This window comes from Typopeltis vanoorti, chromosome 12, assembly GCF_054136105.1.
Source record: "Typopeltis vanoorti isolate ZY-2024b chromosome 12, IOZ_Tvanoo_1.0, whole genome shotgun sequence".
Lineage (NCBI taxonomy): Eukaryota > Metazoa > Arthropoda > Arachnida > Uropygi > Thelyphonidae > Typopeltis > Typopeltis vanoorti.
In genome coordinates, this window is record NC_143560.1 from 122,596,894 (window position 1) to 122,621,535 (window position 24,642).

At 36.3% G+C, this 24,642-nt stretch overlaps 1 protein-coding gene across 1 annotated transcript in view; it reads right to left on the reverse strand.

Annotated features, from left to right (window-relative positions):
• Positions 1-24,642, reverse strand: part of LOC150101195 (cell cycle control protein 50A-like) — a 153,152-nt gene that overhangs the window by 27,737 nt on the left and 100,773 nt on the right. The window contains exon 6 of the mRNA XM_090401263.1: positions 4,403-4,621. Coding sequence (XP_090257389.1) covers positions 4,403-4,621 — 219 coding nt within the window. The remainder of the gene's footprint in view (positions 1-4,402; positions 4,622-24,642) is intronic.

Genomic DNA, 24,642 nt, shown 5'->3' on the forward strand with positions numbered 1-24,642 from the left:
GCAATGGAGTGGTGCATATGGTGGATTGTGTGAAGTGCTCTCCTGTGATGAGTCTTGGAGATTTCAACTTCATAAGGGTCAAATGCAATAAGCTCTCTCTTGCTCAAATGGCAGATGAGTCTTCTGGTCCTAACTGTTGGTAATAACTTCTATCCTTCCTTGTTTTCCCCTCTCTCGCATCCTGATGGTACAATAGTGATACTTCCAAAAGATAAACAGAACTCCTAGCATCAGCCTTTTCCTCCAATTTTTATACAGATGACCTAGGCAAACCACCTCCTATAAGACCACAGCATACCGTTCTGATCTTTAGCCAAAAGGACATCAGGAAATCCTCATTAGTCTCGATACTAATAAGCCCTCTAGTCCAGATGGTCTCCCTCTAGTTTTGCTCAAAACTTGTGCTCCAGAATAAACACCCATCCAGCATTGTCTGAAGCTATTACACTCATGTGGCATCTCTCCAATTGAATGGAAGCAAGTCTTTATCCAGCTTGATCCTAAAAAAGGGGAGATAAAACTTGTGTCCCAATGTTCTCACCTCAATAATCTTGAAAGTGATGCAGAAGGTCATCAACATAGCCAGCCTGGATGACCAAGTACTTAATGTACACACTCTCCAACCAATAAGTCACCAGGTCTGATTTCTGCCACAGATGTTTGTGCTCATTTTTAAGTGATGAGAGATGAATTTCATTATCTAATGTGAGACCAGTGTTTCATTTGTTGGAGGAGTGAAGTGATTTGTAAAAGTTCCACACTTGGTATCTAGAACAAGGATTTCTGGACTATGTAAAAAATAGAAAAAAATAAAAATAAATAAAAACAAAAAAATTCCCCAGCCTGCCCATGATACTACACCCTCTGTCCAAAAAGAAACCGAACTTTTCGAAAATAGAAGAAACCAGTGGCACCACCTGTTATATCTTTTTGTTGTCGAAAGCGGCGACCTTCATTAGTGTTGTGTCACTGTTTATGACATTTGTTTCATTACAAGTAGAGTTATAGTGCCAAGAGTGACAGTGTGTTTTGATGAACGGTCAGTCATCACAATATTCATGGTGTATGTGACGAATTCTCACTATCAATCGCTTCAAAACTTTGAGATAAAACTCACCATTGACTGTTTGGCCATGCAGAACAAATTCTTTGTGGATAATGCCCTTGGAATTGTAGAAACAAATCAGCATTGTCTTTACTTTTGACTTCTCCAAGCGACTTTTTTTCAGATGCTCCTCATCTGGTGGTCTCCACTCAGCAGTCTGGCAACAGATAACGATCATTTCAAGGGAGTTTGAGTCTTTACGAGCGGTTTTAATGAGGTCCTTGCAGTGTTTAATTCGATACATTTTTGGTCGTCGGTCAACTTGTGGGGAACAAATCGTGAATTAAATTTACGAAGGCCCAATCTCATGACGATTTTGGGTTTTCTTTCATGAAATCATGCATTTTTTTGGATGTTAACTTCACTCAGTCCAGTTTTTGGATGGCCTGGCTTTTCGTCGTCCTCAAGCGTCTCACGACCACTTTGAAATCACTTAAACCACTCGTAAACTTGAGTACGGGATAAGCATTTCATCACCATATGCTTTTTGAAGCATACAGTGATGAATGCATTTCGGTAAAATTTTTACCAAGTTTAACACAAAAGTCAATCACAGCTCTCTGTTTGAAACTCATTTTCCAATCGTTCGTCAAAACATACTGTTATTCATGGCACTATAACTCGGCTTGTAATGAAATAAATGTCATAAACAGTTGACACAATACTAATAAAGGTTGCCGCTTTCGACAACAAAGAGATACTACAGGTGGCGCCACTAGTTTCTTCTATTTTCGAAAAGTTCGGTTTCTTTTTAGACAGAGGATGTAATATATTACAGGTTTGTCTGCGTGGTTAGCCTAGTGGCTATGCGTTTCGCAACCATATGCCTGGGGAAGGAGTGTCCTAGGTTTGATTCCTGTCGCCGACGTGAGGAGATTAAGGATCTTCCTCAGCCATAGCCAAGTTAGCTGGTCTTGGGCATGGACAGCAGGGTTTCTCCCCCCAGTTTATCTGGGGTTTTTCATCCCGCAAGAAAGCAAACCGGCCCCGTGAACACACATGGATCTACAGCCATAAATACTTAACCCCCCCATGAGGGGGGACTCAATTCTCCCCAATAGGGACGGGGGAGAAAAAGGGAGGAAACTCCATACGAATAAATAAATAAACTACAGGTATGGAACCTGTCATGAGCAGGATATATATAAAAGCTTCTTCCCTATTTGGAGGTCAATCAGTTAGTGATCACTAATGTGCATTCTACCATTCCTATTCTACAATGGATCTTGCTAACCTTGCCACTTTTGGACAAAGGCTATGGAAAGATCTGGAGACACTTGTGGTTTCTCTTGATATTTCCAAGGCATCTGATTGTGTCTGGTAATTGTAGCCTTCCTGGCAAGCTGCCATCTTATGGTCTCACTTCTGCTATTTGTGATTAAATTTCCAGCTTCCTCTAATCAGATTTCTTTATCAATGCCGGAGTACCTCATGGCTTTGTATTCTCACCTATGCTCTTCCAACTATATATCAATGACTGTCGTAATCTAACTTCAAATCCAATGTATAGTTTTGTTGGTGAAGCACTCTCTGTTTCTCTTCTTCATTCAAGAAACCAATTTCTTAAATACTGATTTCCTCATCATTCTCAAGTGGGATGAAAAAAAATCTAGTGAATTTCAATGCTACTATTAAAGCAAAGTCATGTCTTATTACTTGGAAGAAAGATCATACTTCATTTCCCTCTTACTTTTGATAATGTTCCAATTTCCAGTTAGGATCAATTTTCCCTTTTCTGGCTAACTTTCACATCTAGCTAGATTATCATGACATAAATATATTATATCCAAATCTAGTAAATTTCAATGCTGTCAATACCATACTTATCAGAAACAACTTTTCACCCGCATTCATTCCATCTACCTCTGTACAGAACAGCCTTTCTCCCAAACTGTTTTTCACAATGAATACAATCCCCAGCTTTTCAAGAAACTTGTTAATAGACTCATTCTTTCTCTTTAAACACATGTCCCTATGCATATGGCACTGTTATAAGGTTTTGTTTCAGAATACCTAACAGAAACTCAAAATAATCAGATCATAAGATTTCTATCAAGTGATAAATTATTTTGAAGGAATCACCTAAAAGTTTTCTTGTCCACTGTAACTATCTTTGCAAAGAAGAATAGATCACATATAAATTTTCATTTCATAGCCAGTCTATGATGCAGACTTAAATCTGCCGTTAACTGGCTAAGATATGAAACAGGCATAGCTCCTTATGGCATATTTGATGTGTACTTGTCCCAAGGTAGGCAAGGTATGCTGTGGAATGATAAAGGCAACCAACAAATTTCAGTACTTATCAGTTTCTATTCCTATTCCATAGCAGATAACCTGGCCAACTATATCAATTTTAAGACATGAAAAGATTTGGAGAAACTTGTGGTCACTCTTAACATTTTCAGGGCAGTTGATGAGGTCTGATACAAGGGACTTAAAAACCCATTCTGTTATTGTCTGGCTTTAGGCATCTTTAATGCCTAAGGCCAGACAATTTGTTAGCTTAGGCATCTATAATGCCTAAGCTCATGACAAATGACATTGGTCAATTGGATTGGTTGACACAATAATCAATAGCCTCTATGTGCTACTGTCTCTGAGCTCAGCCTGCTCTATCTTCTGTGCAGTTTAAAATTACTAGAATACTATGAATTCGATCTGCTATACTATCTGTTCATCTTTTCAAAGGGCTCAAAGGTATGTATATGCAGGTGATTAACGCGAACGTGAGGCAATGTTTAAGTGTCAAAAAGTGTCCTCTTTATGAAGCATTAGTATATTGTGCTTACTTTTAGGAATCATGCGAAGTCTGAAAACAATTAGAGGAGTCTTTAACAGGAATAAATGCCAAAATATAATATCGGTGATATTGCTATTCAGTGGATGAGCAACGCACGTCTGGCACACCCTGAATATTCATCTCTGGTTATTACCATACTGTTATCTTAATAAAATGGATCCTTTGAAAGTATATTTATACTGGAAGACAACCAGTGCATCATTCTGCAATACACTGTCAACTTCTAGTGAGTGACATGATGAGGAGCGCCAGGTTTCATAAATTCTCCCTTTGGTAATTTACACAGCAATCACTGTATGAAAGTTCACCTTCTGTAAAATAAAACTCAGAGCATGTGCTACATACAGTCTTATTTGCTGAAAATGGCATATGTACAGAAACCCAATAATAGTAGATTTAAAAACTTTTTAACTATTAACTTTTGATTAAGAATGATGGAGAATGAGTTTGCAAATAAATGTACTTTTAAGTAACTAACTATAAGAAAAGGATACTGTAGCCAATAATAAACTGGTACTCTCCATCCGGTAAAGATGAAATAAACTGCTCTTGAGAATGGTCAATCCTACGATGCAATTTACGAAATGTAGGCAGTGCTGCTGTTCTCATCCACACAATTAAATCTTCATTTTTAAAACCATTATTATTAACATCATCATCTAGCTGCCATATTTTACGTTGCCACGATGGTGGGGAAGCTGTACCTGCAAAAGCTACACAAAGAAAATTAAAAATCACTGTAATCCACAATCACACCTGAACCAGAGTATCTTAAGAGCAGGAAACACATTTTACAAAAAAAAGGAGAATGTTATATAAAAATTTATATTTCCAGATATCATTATTAAGAAAGTTTAAATTTCTGATTTTTATTAATGATAAAAATTATAACTCATGACACACAGCAAATCCACTGGGTTGAATTTGTCAGTAATACCAAACTAAATTAAGTAGTAATGGCAACTGAGCAAGAGAAATCTTGTGTCTTTTTCATGAACAAAAGTCATTAACCCTCCTACCAGCCAAGGTGGATGAAATAGCAAGACTACCCCAGACTTTTTCGTGGATCAAAACTTCATTGGCATTCTAGCTTTTATCAAGTAATTACCCTCCTCCGCTGTTAATCCCTTAATGGCAATTTGAGAGCCATTAGTGGATTAACTGTTGTCTAGCGACTTTTGTGTCACTTGTCTTTACATTTACTCCGTTACTTCAAATTTTCTTCACTCTACTAGGATATTTGATCGTTTTTTTTTTTTTTTTTTTTTGCTGAACAATTTATTTCTTGTGTCTCTTTCCAAAAATAGAAGTTTCACATCTGCCAAAATAAATAATCAATCCTGAAATGACCATAGATCAGCCTTTGCAATGAATATACCTTAGTAATAGTTAATTTCCTCCACTTTACTGACAGTATAGATTCTTTTTCGTGAATTTGTAAATGTTTGTTTACGTTTAAAATAATTTGTCAAATATTTATATTTTTAAATAACATTTAGTGAAATAAATATGACATTTTGCTTTCTTTCTTTGCAAAATACCTTTATATGGATTGTCACATTTCAATTTCAGGAACGATTTTTTTTTTTTTTTTTTTTTATGAACAAATGATTATAAACTGCATTACTCGGTTTCCGATATTGTATCTTTTTTAGTATCAAAAATTTATACCTAATGGTATTTTATCAGAGACCTTCTTCTTCTTCTTTTGCTGAAAATTGCAACAGAGGTTTTTTTTTTTTTTTTTGTAGGATGCACATTGCTATAATATCCAGTGCTTAACCACTGTAGATATGTTGAAAATATAATAGGAAGGATATCCTGTATGGAATGATTAAAAATTTATGCTCATTTTTAGGATTTTTTACTGCCCCCCCCCCTCCTGTCCTGGAACTGAGTTACATAACTACTTTAAATTTCTACAGCTTTGAAAGCTTTCAGATGGTATTCAAAATCTCTTATTTCAATTTAACGTTTTGACAAAAGAAATAAAGCAATAATATTGTTGTATATCGAAGTTTCTAATTCTGTCCTCTTTTTTTGAATCTGAAATCAGCAGTCTGCTGAAATTATTCTAAGATTTAGAAATACTATGCTGTATTTTCAACATGTAAAACCCACACAAAGAAATTTCAATTGTGTTATTTCTGTTTTTTTTTTTTTTTTAAAAAAAATCTAAATATTACTACTTCTATTTCTACTGATTGCTATTTCTGAAATACGTCTTAGAAATGCTGGACAATAATCCTCTTACCCAGAGGTAAAGCTAAAAGTCTTAGATGACTCTTTTGAGAAACACAAGACAGAAAGTTTCCTAGAAGTCGCACTAAATTGCCTCAAGCAAGAATGTCTTGTTTCGTTTTCTGTTGTTCAGATATCCTAACACAGTAAAATTGACATTTCTTTTACAGGCTGATGAAGTATTTATGCCAAAAATGATTTCTTTATTTATAGTGATCAGTTTCACTTTTATTATCGAAAAATTCTAAATTATTTGATAATTATCTTGAAAATAATTACTACTATTGCTGTTGCTTCTTGCTTGCCATCTCACAAATGAATTGTATATTGGGTCTTTCTAATATTCCTTTCTGCCCAGTAACAAGTTGTAGACTAACGGAGATTACCAACTCCACCCCCCACCACCACCACTAGGAACCAGATCAAAAGAACATGCCCAGAAGGCAGCACACTAAAGTACCTCGTGCAATAACTGAATATTTTACAGGCAGAAATTCCTTGTTCTGTTTTTCCATCTTTCTGATTGATTAGCAGACATTCGAAGCATATTCTGATATTGCATTTGTAGGACGACAGTGTTTTTAAATATTAATTTTCCCTATTAGCCAACGTGACATAACTTCCTGATTTATAATAATAGGGAAATAATATGTATATTTTTCTTGTTTATAATTTGCAAATTTATAATAATCAAAACTTAGTTTCTGTGTCGAAAAAAATTAACCGTTATATGGAACAAATATTATGGAAAAATCACGAATGAAATAAAAACTGTACCAATGTTTCATAACAGCTTTCAGGTGTCTGATAATGTTGCAACGGAAGGGGGGGGGGGCTGATGCTATCAAAGTCGAAATAAAGTTCATTTGTATTGTGAAAGGAAATGAAATTTCACATTTCTTGCATTTGATATACATATTTTGAATGATAAAAATATGCAAATGTATCGCTTACTTTAAAAATTGGAGAATAAAATATCTGAATTATGCAGTAAATATCTATAACTGTTAATTTCATTTTGTAATGACCAATTATACAGGGAAACTAAGAAAGTGAAAGTACAAAGAACAGTAGATTGCTATATAATATAAAGAAAAAAATTTAGTGATATGATTAAAGAATTTCATGTTATTCTCTATAAAGCAAAGTTGCTCCAGCGTGTCCTAAAGGAAATCTGTGAAGTATTATTCGATTTCGATATTTTTGTACAAAATAAAAATAATATAATCTGTAATGTCGGCAGCCGGTTTTCTTTTCTTTTTTTTTAAAAGAATATTTCAAATAATTATCGTGAATTAATTTCTTCGAGAACAAAGAATAATGTTTTGTCTAGAAAGTGATTAGAAAAAAATAAGCGCAAAAAAATTAAAAATGAAATTGGTTCACCAAGGTAAGGCAACATTTAAGTGAAGAAATTATGCAAGACCTTTATTTTGTCCAGAAATTAAAATTGTATTGTACAATAAAAAGAGAAAATAAAAATATAAATCATTTCTCTATTTTTAGTCTATCATATATAACTAAAATCCAGTTGACCAGTATAGAACAAGTATGTGCATTTCTTGTTATAGGCAACTGAGAGGTAGCTACGAACGTGAGATAATCCGATTAACCATTCTCTTCAGCGCGAAGGTTTATCACACCTTCTAATGGAGAGGATGGTCAAATTGCACTTCTTATCCTGGTTCTTTAAACAGGTGGGCTGAATCATATCCAGATTTAATTGGACGTCCTAGCCGTTTGGAAGGTTAAGGGACCAAGATCAAAAAATGCAATTTCTGATGTGTACCCTCAAGGGGTGTTCAAGGCTACAAAGACAGCATTACACAAATAACTTTACATTATTATTCATCTCCTATTAATAATTTTCCTCCAAATTAGTCTATTACTTGTCAGTGCTCCAATATTGTTGTGTCAAACATTTTGTGCTTCTAAGGCACTTCTAACTGAATCAATCAACATAGGCATTGGTCTTCCTCGTGGTCTTTTTCCTGCCATCTTAGCTTCAAACACCTGTTTTGCTAACCTTTCTTTTTCTGTTTACCACCTTAGATTAGCTCTGCTCACACATTCTTCACACATGCTAACAATACCAAGTTCCTTCCTGAAGTTTATCATTTATAATATGATTCTGCCATTAATGCCATCTGTTCTGGCTCAAATTTTTCTAGGAACCCTCATATCTAGTCTCTAATCTTTGATCAAGTGCTTGATTTCTAACCCAACTCTCAGGTGAATAACTTAGAACTGGCTTAGACACTGTCTTGCGTACAGCTAGTGTGTTGTTTTGGCTAATTTCTCCCTTATTACATATAAATTTATTCCCAGCTGTCAACCATACCAGCTTTGCTTATTTTCTGTTGGCTCTTTACAAATTTAATTTTCCATCTTCACAACACTGTGTCTAAATAGTTGAAATAATTTACCTACTCTATAGGGTCTTCAACGAGAATGTAGATTAAATTTTCTATGTTATTGCCTATTTTCATAGTTTGGGTATTTTTATTGCTGATTTTCATTCCAAATTTGTTACAGCTGCCATATAATTTAGTTAGATGATCCTGAAAATTTGCACTAGATGTGCTATGCTTTGGATTACTTTGTGCTAAGCTCTTTGCTTTGTGTGTTATCTGCACAAAGCAAAGAGCTAAGTTTTATATCTCTGATTCTAATATCATGTTTAATGCCACTTTCTTTCATACTGTGATCCATATAGATGACAAATAAGAGTGGAGATAATGTCTTATCCCTGATTTTACATCAAACTATCTTCCTATATTTACTTCAATCTGCTAACTTACAACTTAAATATAGACTAGAATAAAGTTCCATTTATATCACATAATTGTAGTATTTTTGAAAAGCATTTCTCTAGGCACTTTGTCATATGCCTTTTCCAGATCTACAAAACAATATTTCTCAACTATTTGTTGCAAAGTGAAAATCTGATCTTGACAACTTCTATTTGGCTTAACTCATCTACTCCAAGTTTCTCATCCATAATTTTTCTCAATCTCTTTTCAAATATGTTGGCATAAAATTTACCTTGCATACTTAGCAGAGAAATTCATCTGCAGTTCTCACATTCAGCTTTATTTCCTTTTTCTTTCTTTTTTTTTTTTTTTTTTAAATAGATGGGAACTGTGAGAACTCTATTCCAATCATCTGGAACCTTCTGACCAGGCTCTCTGAATTATGCATGGCAGCCACTGCAAAACCTTTTATTCAGTAAAACATCTCTTTAGATGGTTTACTGCCTTTATCAAAAAAATCCTGGGAATGATGAGATCACTGGGGAAATGCTGAAGCATAGTTGCAGTATCGATGAAACTATGCTAGCTGTGCAACATTGCATGGGATGGAAAAGACTAATTATAATACTGACTCACAAAAAAGTAAGCAATGTGAACTAAAAAGCTGCACTGCCCTAACAAGTCATGTGGGAAAAGTTCTAATGATATTAACAGAACAAATGAAAGAAAATCTAGAAGATGAGCAAGCAGGATTCACAAGAGAGGAGTACTGCACACTATTATTAAGATTAAATATTAAGATTATTTATAGAGAAAGTATTTTGTAAAAATATATTCACCTGCTAACTTTCAGAAAGTATTTGATAGTATAGATCAGACAGCCACAGGACTATACCCAAATTTTAGGGAGTGGACAGGCACCTGATATATCTCTTATAGTATAGCAATGATAACACAGTCAGTTTTGTGAGAAATTCAGAAAAAACAGGAAGATGGTTCTGGATGAGAGGCACAAAGTATCTTTGTGATGCTTTTGCAAAGAACAACAAATGTTATAAAGTATAATATAAAGAGAATTCCAATTCAATGTACAAGAACCATTAATCTAAGATTTGCAGATAACACTGTCATTATTGAAGAAGATAAAGACAACCAAAAAGAACAGTGAAGAAGAAATGGGTCAATAAAAAACACTGAAAAAATTAAACAGTAATATTCTGAGAGATGAAGCATAAAAAGGTCAATGAACATAATGTAGAAGATAGCAATATGCGTGATTGAGACTGTAAAAAAAGGAGATAAGACATCAGATAACAAAAGTGAAAACGCCTATAGGAAATTAATAAGATATAGAAAAAATGCAGTGAGCTTTTACACAAAGCTGACAGGAAACTATGCTCTTTATGGATGTGAGACAGGGGTAATACGTTAAAGATTCTGGGGAAAATATTGGCATTTGAAAGAACATGAAATAGAAAAGTTCCACAAATGGGAAGTATGCAAAAAGGCAACAAATAAACTCTGCAGAAAAGTAAGTTGGAAAGAGAATCTAATGCAAAAAATAATGAGAAGGAAACTTAATCTTTTTGAATATACCAGCGGGATGAATGACTGAAACAAGATTAAAAACTGATGTTTTGTAGAATGGAACTGGATAAACAGGAGAGGATGGATAAGACATAAGACAAGAGCAGATATATGATGTAAAAGAAGTGGTGTGGAAAGAGTTTGCAAGACATAAGTCACATTGGCAGTGAACAAAAGAGAATCACAGAACCTGTGAAAACTACATCAGACACCAGCCATTACCTATAAGGGACTGTTGATGTTACTTGAAAAGAGAACAAGAAAAAATGAAAGAAGGGAAAGTTGAAGTAGTAACTGGATTCAGGGTAAATAGGAGTTGTTAGGATTAGAATTCCACTTTAAGATAAATAATGGAAAATTCATGTTTTAAATCACGCTCCAAACTTCATCCTTGGTAACAAGAGAAAAGTAGTTTGAAATGCTACAATTACATGGGATAAATAGAACATTATTCATAGCAATATAGAGTGTATACTGTCTGAGTCTGCAGTCAGAAAATAAGGTACACAGATGGTTCAATTAATCAGTTGTGTGCCTATTATGAACACTCTTATTCATCAGCCACATGGATTACATTATGAAGGAAACTGGCATTAAACCCAATGTCAAAATTGGAGATGTTAATATCAGGACTTCACTTTATGCAGATGATGTTACACTTTTAAATAAATTTAGTACTCTTCAGGATTTCTTTAAATAAGCTGATAAATACTGTATGAAATTGGACACAAAAAACTATGAAAACAGGCTAGAACATGGAAAAAAATGAACTACATTCTGAATGGAGAACTTACTGAGTAAGTAAATTATTTCAGCTAGGGTGGTCTGAAAAGTTCTCAGCCTAGACCATAGATGGCAACACTATCAGCAAGATTTTTTTTTTTTTTTAAATTGGTACATCTGTCATAAGCATCCAGGTGAAATTGCAAGTCATTCTATCAAGTAGTTTGTTTTATATAGTTGTTTGAAGCAAAAGTGTTGTTTGTATCCCTTGAAATGGATAAAATTGAGTATCGTGCGGTTATAAAATTCTGTGTAAAAGAAGGTTTAATGCCAAAAGAAATTCATTTGAAGTTCATAAAAGTTTATGGGCACTATTCTCCTTCGTTTTCGACAATTAAGAAATGTAAAAGGGATGCTGAGTGAACGTAGCATGTACCAGCCTTGAAGATGAACCAAGCGAAGGACGTCCAAAAAGTGTAACAACACCAGAAATCATTGATCAAGTGCACAATATGGTATTGGATGGTCGGAGAGTCAAAGTGCATGAAATTGCAGAGACCATAAGCATTTCAAAAGAACATATAGGATATATTTTGCATGAAGAATTGCAAATGAAAAAGCTTTGCATAAGATGGGTGCGATGCTTGCTCACAGCAGATCAAAAACGCAATCGCATGGAAGTCTCTGAACAGTGCTTGGAGCATTTTAACAAGAATAAAACTGATTTTGTGCATTGATTTATTACTATGGATGAGACTTGGATTCACTATTACACACCAGAATCCAAACAGTGGACAGACTTCGGTTGTTCGGCGCCAAAGAAAACAAATTCTGTTCCATCAGCAGGAAAGGTCATGGCATTGGTGTTTTGGGATGCTAAAGGAATTTTGTTTATTAATTATTTTGAAAAGGGTAAAACAATAATGGGGGAATATTATTCCGATCTTTTAACCAGACTAGATGAAAAAATTCGTGAGAAAAGTCCTGGTTTGAAGAAAAAATCATCTTTCATCAGGACAAAGCACCTGCCTAGAAAGGTGTTTTGGCAATGGGAAAATTAAGGGATCTGCACTATGAATTTTTGGAACATCCACCCTATTCCCCAGATTCGGCTCCCTCTGACTTCTATCTCTTCTCAAAACTAAAACTCTTCCTCGCTGGTCAGCATTTTTCTTCGAATCAAGAGTGATTGCAGCTGCAGGGGGGGGGGGGTAATTTGCAGATCTTACTGAGAACCACTACAAGGACTGCATAATGGTGCTAGAGCATCGCTGAAATAAATGTATTAGTCTTAAGGGAGATTATGTTAAAAAATAAAAATAATTTTGAAATTATAAATTCATTTTTTTTATTGTTAGGCCAAGAACTTTTCAGACCACCCTCATATTTATACATGACTTTTAGTGAAGTTAAAAATGCACCTGGGTTCAGCAACATTTAGTAGGAAATTTGGTTCACTACAATGAAGGATTTCTTCCTTTGCTGTTTGGAAAATAAGTTCAAAATAGAATTGGTTTTATGGGATTCAGATAAGGACATTTCCACAGGTCTTTACACGTTACATCGCTATAGTGCATTATACGTAACTACTCATCTGAATGATTTTTGTTAAATACAATTATTTCATCCAATGCTTCACAGCCCAAGTATTTTATTTCATTCCATATTTCTTTGTCTTAATCAATGATATCCTGTGACTGTTTTCTTCTTTTAAAATCTTCTCAGGTTCCGAACAAATTTATCTTGTTTCATCAATTACTCCTTTCATTCATTATTATATCTTTCAAATAAGAGAGACCTCCAGGGAGTCAGGGACTCATCAAGCAATGCCACATACTAAACACACCAGCTGTCATACTTATTCTTGAATTCATTCGCACTGCTTGCACATACAACATCCAATGGCAATCCATTCCAATAGTACACTACTTTATGAGAGAAAAATCTAGATCTCAACTTTTTCTTAGTGGCATCCATTCACAGCTTCCAAGGTTGACCTCGTCCTTTTCCCACCCTGCATAAATTTAAAAATTCCATCAACTGAAATTCTATATGACCCTTTCAAAAGATTTTAAGTATCAATCAAACAGTCCCTGTTTGCAAGTGTCTGCAGTCAACAAATTCTCAATCTGTCTTCATAATCAGTATTCCACAATCCTGATATTTTTAACACTTTCCTGTGCACACACTTTCTCCACTGTATCACTCACAAATGAAACCTGGTGACCAGATACACACAACAGTCTAAGTGAGGTCTTATCAAGGCCTTGTAAAGAGGCCAAATGGCATCCATATTTTTACATGTCAAAGTTCTTTTCAGCATTACAATCATTTTATGAAGAGTCATAAAAAGTTTTCAACCAATGCTACTGCGTCCGGGGAAGCCGACGCGTCTGGGGCTGCAGTCCGGGCTCCTGATGATAAATATGCTACGAGGACTCATATTAACATTTTGCAACTCAATATCAACGGTACTCAGAGAAAAATGGATGAACTCAAATACATGCTTTATAAAAATAATATCCATATAGCTTGTCTACAAGAAACAAAACTAAATAAAAATTTGAACTTCAACATCAAAGGATACACAGTTCTTAGGAAGGATAGAGAAGAAAGAACAGGTGGCGGGCTTGCTATCCTTTTGAAGACCCCAGAAATCAAATTCAAAGAAATCACCCTAAATCAATATTTAAATAATGACAGTTCAACAGAAGCTCAAGCTGTTGAAATACATCTACCAAACCATTCTATTTCAATCACAAACGTCTACCATCCTGATAATACAAATATTGATACAGACATCATTGAAAAGCTAAGCGATTCTCTAACTGATGCAACCATTATACTTGGTGACCTAAATGCAAAAAGCCCAACGTGGGGCTCCCCCAATTTAGACCATAAAGGTCAACAATTGGAAGACCTCTTTACAGATTTGGAACTCACAACAATTAACAATGGACAGAGCACCTATCTTTCTAAAACTACGGGAACTGAATCTGCTATTGACATCACAGCCATTAATTATAGTATTGCATCAAGTGCACAATGGAAAATTCTGGGAAATGCCATCAGTGACCACAGACCCATAATAACAACACTAAACTTCAAGATTGAACAAGAACAGCAAACCAAAAGGACGTGGAACTTCAGAAAAGCCGACTGGACAAGGTTTACTCAAACCTTGGAGAGCCTCTGTCAAGATGACCCTGTCTCTGGAAACCTCGACAGAAAATTACAAATCCTTACTTCACACATCAGTAAAGCTGCCAAAGCAACAATACCAAGAGGCCAGCGGAAAAACACCTGGATACCATACTGGAAAGATCACAATATTGATTCAATGATTACAGAAAGAGACAATATCAATGAACAATTCAGAATTAATAAAACTGATGATTACAGAAAGAAATTAATGGACATAACACACAAAATAGAGCAGGAAATTTGGAAGTGCAAACAAGAGAAATGGGCGGAACTTTGCAGTAACCTGGACCTAAGAAAAGACAGCCAACACTGGAACATTATTAGAATCCTAGACAATATCAAAAAAGAGAACCGACAGAAAACAAACTTCATCATAAATGCTGGGAAACAAGCTATTACAGATCAAGAAATTGCAAACACACTGGCAAAAACCTATTCAAACAACTCCAAACTTCAGTATAACAGAGAGGACAAGCCCCTCAATAAACTCACAAGTAAAATGCTAAAACAAGCAAGAACATACCAAACTAATGACATCTTCTCCGAAGAATTTACACTAAGTGAACTAAATTCATCAATCGAGAAAACTGCACCTAATAAATCCCCTGGTAATGATCTTATCTTTGGTCATATGGTCAAACACCTTGGCAAAAATGCCAAAGAACATCTTCTGGACATTCTCAATACCTCTTGGCGAACAGGCAAACTTCCAAAAGAATGGAAAAAATCAGTTATTGTACCCATCCTGAAACCTGACAAAAATGCTGCAGAATGTCAAAGTTACAGACCTATCGCATTAACTAGCATACTTTGTAAAATTACTGAAAGAATCATACACTCCAGGCTTATGCACTGGCTGACAAAAAATAAGAAAATCAACTACTACCAAACTGCTTATAGAACTCGTCATTCGACAACAGATCAATTATTCCATTTCTGCCAAACAATAATAGACTCATTTCAGGAAAAACCAACAAAAAAGACAACTGCCATATTCCTTGATATGACTGCTGCTTTCGATCGTGTTTGGATCAAAAAATTAATACAAACAATACATGATATTGGAATTAGAGGAAACGCTTTAATCTGGATTGCTGATTTCATCAGAGGAAGAAAGATCAAAGTCAGAATCAATGCAGCAATATCAAAAGAGCGGAGAACCTGGGCTGGTGTTCCCCAGGGCTCAGTACTCAGTCCCTTACTATTCCTTCTATATGTCAATAATATTCATCCCTACCTTACAGAAGACACAAAAGTAACTTGCTATGCAGATGATATAGCCATCTGGCACACTAGTGCTAAAATCAAAGAATCAGAGGAAATTCTAAACAAATCCATGAGAGGTTTAGAAAAATGGTCAGACGAACTCAAACTCAAAATCAACCCAGACAAAACAAAACTAAGTACATTTAGTACAGACAGGAAAAATAGACATTCCTACAATCCCAAAGTCATGATCAATAACAAGCTAATTGAAAAAGTCACAAATCCAAAATACCTTGGTATTATGCTTGATCAGGAATTACGTTTTGCACAACACATCTCTAACACTTCCAACAGAGCTCTAAAAAAATTAAATATACTGAAAAGGCTTTGTGGAACAAATTGGGGCGCAAAGCCAAAAATCCTCAAAACTACTTACACTACACTAATAAGGCCAATAATGAAATATGCAGCACCTATCTGGTCACCTTCGGCCTCATCGGTAAAGAAAAAACTAGACAAAATACAAGCAAAAGCATCCAAGATTATCATTGGTGCAGTCTCATCCACTAACAACATCAGAGCCCAACAGGAATGTGGGCTTGACCTGCTGGAGGACAGACGAAAATTTGCCACCATAAAATTCATAATATCAGAAGCTACCAAAGTGATCATATCTCCCTAAAAACTTATGAACATTGGAACCAAATTTGCAGACTTCACAGATCATCGACTTTACAATATGATGACACTATCAGGAAAGAAATAGGTCTTGATCAGCTAAATGTCCACATAAACAAAGAACCTCTATTTTCCAGTCCTTTACCTTCAAATACCTCCATAAATCTAAACCTTACCAAACTCTGTACAAAAAAAGAACCAAAAGAAATGCTTAAAGAAAAAGGCCTAAATACCATCAACCTTCTTTCATCCTCCAAACAGGTTATTTGTTATACCGATGGATCATCAGACACCAATATGATTAATGGAGGCGCTGGTGTTCTCCTTCTACTCCCAAAAGGTGAAAAACTTTCAATAAAAGTTGGATCTGGGAGAATTGCTTCCAATTTTACCAGCGAACTCTACGCAATAAATAAAGCACTAGAAGCCTACTTAAATCTATCATCATCTCAACAATCTGAAGGAATTATAATTTACAGTGACTCAAGATCAGCTATGGAGGCAATCAAAAATGGCAATACCAAGCTCACACAAGACATCCATAAACTCTTAAATAATCTAAAGTGTTTAGGTAAAAGTTGCATTTTATAATGGATTCCTGCTCATGTAGGCATTGATCACAACGAAGCAGCTGATAAATTAGCAAAAGAGGCCAGAGAACTCAACCAAGAAACTCATATGATAACTCTTGCTGATGCCAATGCACTAGCAAAAGCTAAACTAATTCCATTGAAATCAGTGATACAGCATCAAATTCCCGAGATCAATGCTGACAGAAGGACCTCCACCACGATAGCAAGACTACGAACAGGACATTATAGAGGAATGAAGATCAATACAGATGATACGAGAACATATAGAAACTGCAACAACTGCCCCAATACTGAACTGACACCTACTCACATCTTTACCTGTCCAGCAATTACAGCAGCCTTGCAAGAAATAGATCCTAATCCTGAACAACAGCTCTATACAAACAAAATCACAGACATAGCCAAAGCAGTACAAAGAGCACACGGAAACATCAAGGACTCTTCAAAGGACAAGACAACAACAACAACAATCATTTTTCGAGTTGTAAATTGCAATCTTTGCTACATGGTCTCTGAACTTCAACTTTCTATCTACTATCACTCTGATATCCCTAGCATCAGTTTCTTCTAGCATAATCCCACCAATTTAATATGACATTAGATATCTCATCATGCCAAAGTGAATGACTTTGCATTTACTGACATCCATTTTCCCATGCACACAAATCCAGCCTATTCAAATCATAGTCAAGTATTGCATATCAGCCACATTCCTGATTACCCTACCTATCTTTGCATCATCAGCAAATAGCTGTATGTCACCTGTAAAAATCCTCCCCCAATGTAATTAACGTACAGATTGAATAAGTGGACCAAGTACCGATCTTTATGGAACATCACTGGTTACCTTAAATTTTGCAGACTCGCATCCCCCATATACCATTTTTTGATATCTGTCAGTCAGCCATCATGTTAACCCCATTAATATTTTATAATCCAAACTCATATGATCCATATGCAACAGTCTTCCATGCTGTAACAATTCCTCTTGTCTAGTTCAATAATACTCGTAGACAGGCTTATACATTGGTTATACATTACTAAATCACTTAAGGAATTGACAACGTAGGTACGAATATAAATTAAATTACACTTTAATAAATATTTCCGATATTTCTGCAACGTCACGTTGCGATCTTCAAAAGGAACATACAAAAAAGGCACGTGCATGTAGGCACTAAAACACAGTAACTGAGAATGAAGTGATAAAGCTATTGTTCTCCTAAAAGTCCTGATGGTTCCCCCTAGCAGGCTGAATAGGTGTTCTGGCCATTGGGCTGAAGGACTGCTGATGTAAGCCTCCCAAATTTGGGGCAGTCTCATGCAACAAATTTGTTGAGCTTTGGAGAGTTTCTTAGGGCTGAGGCTGATTCCATAAATAGTCTTTCGAATTTGTATTTGCTACGGTGTATTACTGTAGCTTTCTTCCACTGTATTCTGTGGCGTGTATCCAGAGCATGGTCTGCAAGACCAGAATGGCTGTACTTGTGAAAACGGGTGTAGTCCTTGTGTTCCGAAATTCTGATATTCGCTGTCCTGCCTGTTTGGCCGAAGTAAGACAGTTTATAGCTGCAAGGGATCTGGTATACACTAGGTAGGTCTAGGGGAAGTGGTTGGTCCTTAGTGGAGTGGATAAGGGATGCCAATTTTCTGTATGGTCTGTAACAGGAGATCAAGTCATGTTTTTTTAAGATTTTGGTAATTTTTTCCGAGGTGCCTCGAATGTAGGGAATGGTGATGGATTTAGAGTAATCCTTGTTGTGCAGGGGGGGGGAAGGGGGTTGGGGTTTGTAGGTTTCAATATTTTTTGGATTTTTTGGGGGGATAGTCATTGGCTGAGAAAGTGTTGAGGATGTGATTTAGTTCAGTGTTTAGGGCCATGTCGTTAGAACAGATTAGTTCAGCCCTGTTGTATAGTGTTTTCACCACTCCATATTGTTGGTGAATGTACCTGCCTGTATGGGTGGATTTTCTATAAACTGAGAAAACCAAAATTCCATCAGGCTGGCAGGTGACTAGTGTGTCTAGGAAAGGGAGGCTGTTGTTTTCCTCTTTTTCCAGGGTGAACTTGATTCTGGGGTGTTGGTTGTTTTAGTGTGTTAAGAAGGAGAGGAGTGTATCAGAGCCATGTGGCCAAATAGCGAACACATCATCAACGTAGTGAAGCCATATGGTTGGTTTTTGTGGGGCAGAGGCTAAAGCTTTTTCTTCAAAAGTGTCCATAAAGAAATTGGCCAAGGGTGGGGAGAGTGGTGAACCCATGGCTGTCCCCTCTATTTGTTTGTCGAATTTTCCCTGCCAAACGAAATAGCCTGAGTTCATTGTGAACTGAAATAGGGCTGAGATATCAGGAGAAAATTTAGCTTGGATTAGCTCTGAAGTTTCCTCGAGTGGGACATTTGTGAATCAGGAGGAGATGTCAAAGCTGACCATTATGTCAGTATATTGGAGTGTAAGGTTTTCTATGCTGACTTTGAAGTGGGCTGAGTTTTTTATGTGTGATGGTGTGTTGCCAGTATAGTGTGTGAGCACTTTGGCCAAATGTTTAGCTAATTTGTATGTGGGGGAATCAATGCCATCCACTATGGGACGTAATGGCACATTTTCTTTATGTATTTTTGGGAGTCCATAAATACGCAAGGGGGGGGGTATAGAGTTAAATGGCTTTAATCTGTTGGTAACGTCTACAGGCCAAGAAGTGACTTTCTTAAGGAGCCTGTGAAGTTTTCTGATTTGTGAATTGGTAGGACTGGATTTGATAGGGAGGTAAGTAGCCCGATCTAATAGAAGAGCATTAAGCTTACCTGTGTAGTCCTTTTGGTTAAGTACTACAGTTGCATATCCCTTATCTGCTTTGGTGATAACTATTTCTTTATTATTCCTCATTTCCTGCAGAGCTTTATATTCCTTGTTGGATATGTTGGTTTTTGGTGGTCTTGCTTTGGAGAGGACACAAGCTACATCAGTCTTACACTGTTGGCGATTTGATTTGGAAGGTGGCGGATTCTGCATTCGATCTGGATCATAATATCCTCACTAGGTATTTTTCTGGGAGCAATGGTGAAATTGTGGCCATGTGAAAGCGCATTGAATGCTTCATACTTCAGGGTGACTGAAGAAAGGTTGATTACGGTGTTGGCAGGAAGTTTTGGATTGAGGGTCTTTTGGATTGACATATGGCTTTGCTACGTTGATGATGTGTTCGCTATTTGGCCACATGGCTCTGATACACTCCTCTCCTTCTTAACACACTCAAACAACCAACACCCCAGAATCAAGTTCACCCTGGAAAAAGAGGAAAACAACAGCCTTCCTTTCCTAGACACACTAGTCACCTGCCAGCCTGATGGAACCTTGGTTTTCTCAGTTTATAGAAAACCCACCCATACAGGCAGGTACATTCACCAACAATATGGAGTGGTGAAAACACTATACAACAGGGCTAAACTAATCTGTTCTAACGACATGACCCTAAACACTGAACTAAATCACATCCTCAACACTTTCTCAGCCAATGGCTACCCCCCAAAAAAATCCAAAAAATATTGAAACCTACAAACCACAACCCCCCCCCTCCACAACAGGGATTACTCTAAATCCATCACCATTCCCTACATCCAAGGCACCTCAGAAAAAATTACCAAAACCTTAAAAAAACATGACTTGACCTCCTTTTACAGACCATACAGAAAACTGGCATCCCTTATCCGCTCCACTAAAGACCAACCACTTCCCCTAGACCTACCTGGTGTATACCAGGTCCCTTGCAACTATAAACTGTCTTACTTTGGCCAAACAGGCAGGACAGCGAATATCAGAATTTCGGAACACAAGGACTACACCCGTTTTCACAAGTACAACCATTCTGGTCTTGCAGACCATGCTCTGGATACATGCCACAGAATACAGTGGAAGAAAGCTACATTAATACACCATAGCAAATACAAATTCGAAAGACTATTTATGGAATCAGCCTCAGCCCTAAGAAACTCTCCAAAGCTCAACAAATTTGTTGCATGAGACTGCCCCAAATTTGGGAGGCTTACATCAGCAGTCCTTCAGCCCAATGGCCAGAACACCTATTCAGCCTGCTAGGGGGAACCATCAGGACTTTTAGGAGAACAATAGCTTCATCACTTCATTCTCAGTTACTGTGTTGTAGTGCCTACATGCACGTGCCTTTTTTTTGTATGTTCCTTTTGAAGATGGCAACGTGACGTTGCCGAAATATCGGAAATATTTATTAAAATGTAATTTAATTTATGTTTGTATCTACGTTGTTAATTCCTTAAGTGATTTAGTAATAGCTCAATAATAATATAGAATGTGAGCAAGTTGCTAAAACACGAACTTCCTTTAGTAAACACATTCTGTTCATTGCAAAGTAGAGATTCTCTGTCAACCCATTTCTCAATTTGAGCCCTAACCAATTTTTCCAAAATCTTCGCCACCACTCCTGAAATACTGATTGGTCGATAGTTGGATACATTGGTCTTTGCACCACACTTGTACAATGGGATTACCATACATTCTTTCCGCTCCTTTGGAATCTTCCCTGTTCTGAGACACAAATTATATAGCCTGGTACAAACAGAATTCCTATTCTGTTTGTACAACAGCTCTAATACCTCCTCCTCATACACCTGAGTTTCTTCATCCAGTGAAAAGGAAGCAGTGAACTCAATGTTGGGTACACCAGGTTGATAACTTTTAGCAATATGGGCACTCATCAGTTGAATAATCTCTTCTGCATCTATCACCCTGCACACCATCTGCACGCAGTAGAGTTATTCTTTCATATTCATTTTTTCTTTTACTTGCAGCATATCAATTGAATTCTTTGGGGTTATCTTTAGCTTGCAGAGCCAGTTTTTTTTCATACTCAGACTTACCTTTCCATACAACAGTTGCGACTCTTCTGGCCTCTTGCTTATAATTTTCATAATGGACATCATCCTTATGCACACAATATTCCTTCCACATCCTTTTCTTACGAATTTCTTGATTGATAACGTTACACATCCATTGCACTCCTACCCTACTTAATTTTCAAACTCTCAGGCCACATTCTGGTATTGCATAATTTAAGTATTTATTAAATGCTTCCCATACACTTAAGTGATATTGTTACCATCCAGCAATTGATACCATTGTGCTGAACTCAGTATACTCCTCAGCTGATTATAATTTACTTCTTTGTAATTCAGCATGTAACCTTTTCTGACTGAACATCAATAAACTTAGAAACTTCCCAAGTGAGCACTACATGACCACTGTCACCAAGCAGAAGCAGAATCCATCTCTGAATCGAAAAATTAGAATAATCAAAGAAAATGTGTTGAATGATTTGCAACTCTAATTTATTGCATAAAAAATAATTATTACCAAATATGAATTAGCATAATCTAAATCTACGTACTTTGTAGATTATATAACCATGTGAGTGAATACATAAAAATGTAATATAAATTATAAGAAAACTGTTATTTGAAAACATTCACAAAATTAGAGTCATTTTTGATATGGTCCAAAATATTAGAAAAATGTGAAAACAAATGCACAAAAATTATACTTAAAGGGAAACAACATGATAATTAGTACTTTGTTGCATCCCCCTTAGCTTTTATGACTGTTCGTAAACGGTTGGGCATATTATTTACTAGGAGTTCACAGTCTTTTTTATCAAAATATGCTTACATGGTCGACTAGAAATAAGTTCATTCTTTGTAGATTGCAGGGTAGAAACACAAGAAAAAACATGACGGTAACAATGTCTCATGTAGTGGTGAATTTGAGTCAATCTAGTATGATGTGGAGGTTAACAGAATGAAATATATGGTGGGATGTTGCTACAGATCTGGCAGTTCAGTTGCAGGGGTGAAGAAATGCATCGGCAGTTTAGCCTTATGGGTATCAAACGAATGATCATTATGGGTGACTTTAATTTTCCACACATTGATTGGGTAGAAGAGAACTGAGAAATCTCATGATAAGAAAGAGGAATTTATTGAATTGTTGCGAGACAACTTTTTCAAGCAGCATGTGAGAGATGGAACTCGAGATCAAAGAGTGTTGGATTTGCTCATAGCATCAGAAGGGGTCTCTGTCAAGAATATGGCCATTTTACCACCAAATGGTGATAGTGATCATGCTGTACTTTCTTTGGGAAGTATCTAATTGTATTGATGTTCTGATTAAAACAGGTTACATGCTGAACTACAAAGCTGGAAATTATGATCAACTTAGGAGAATACTATCTTTGGTCCCATGGTATCAGTTACTGAATTGGAAAAATGTCAGCAATGCATGGGAATTTTGAAAAAGTGCTTAAATGAGGCAGTATTCGAATGTATCCCTAGTGTTTGAAGAATAAATAGGTTGATAGTGAAATGATGTGCAACTTTATTAAGCAAGCGATCCACAAGAAGATGATGTGGAAAGAATATCGTGAGAATAAGAGTGAGAGGTGTTATGAAATATATAAAGCTCAGGCCAGAAAGTAACAAGTATTGTGAGGAAAGCTAAATCGAAGTATGAAAAGAAATTGGCCATGCAAGCTAAAGGCAATCCAAAAGAATTTTATCATTATGCCACAAGCAAAAGAAAGAATGAATGTTGAAGAATAACTATTGAATGCAGATGGGGTACTCGAGCGTCAGAAGCTAATGAGATTGTTCAGTTAATGTGCTCACTTTGCTAAGATATATCAACCAGGTGTATGTAACATGGTGCACAGTGCTACTGCTACATTGGATGAAGAGTTAGAGGTTCATGAAAATGAGATTCAAGAACTGTTGCATAACATGGATAAGAATTGATTTATAGGGACAGATGGAATATCAGTCCATTTGCTAAAGGAATGTTCAGCCAAATTGGCTATGCCTTTCACATGTTTGTATAACTTGAGTCTCAGCTCAGGAATGATACCACGTGAATTGTGGTATCATTCCTGAGTAGGCAGATTTGAGGTGACCAGTGGTGTACCTCGGGGTTCAGTCCTTGGGCTTTTATTGCTTAATCTATACATTAATGACATCAGGAAGGATCTAACATCATATGTGCAATTGTTTGCCGATGATGCAAAGATAGACAGGACAATCAGGGATGCTACTGATATTCAGCAATTACAAAATGATTTGAATAGACTGAAAATTTGGGCAAACGAAAATAGCTGTCAATTTAATATTAGTAAGTGTAAAGTTATGCCTTTGGCATGATTAGAGTTCTAGTAGCATATTAGTGGGATTATGCTACAAGAAACTGAAGAGGCAAGGAATCTTGGCGTATTGGTGGATAGGAATTTAAAGCTCCAAGGTCACATAGCAAAAGTTGCAAATACAACTCAGAGGATAAATGTGATGTTGAAGAGAACCTTGACATCTAAGGATAAGGAAGTCATTTTGCCTCTTTATAAGGCTTTGATAAGACCACACCTGGATTACTGTGTGCAGATTTGGTCTCCCGGGTTCCAAGGGGATAAAGAAGCTGTTCAAATGGTGCAATGAAGAGTTACAAAGATTATATCTGGAATCTGGATTATGGGATTTAGATTAGGACAGATTACGAGGTATGTGAATTGCAGACTCTGGTTAACAGGAGAAAGAGAGATGATATGCTAGAGGTCTATAAAGTTTTGAATGGGAGTAATAGGATATCAACTGATGAAATTTTTTGTTATATGAAAGGTCGGGAGAGAACATGGGGCATCCATGGAAGTTAAGTTTGTTCACAGTCAAGAAAGGGGTGAGA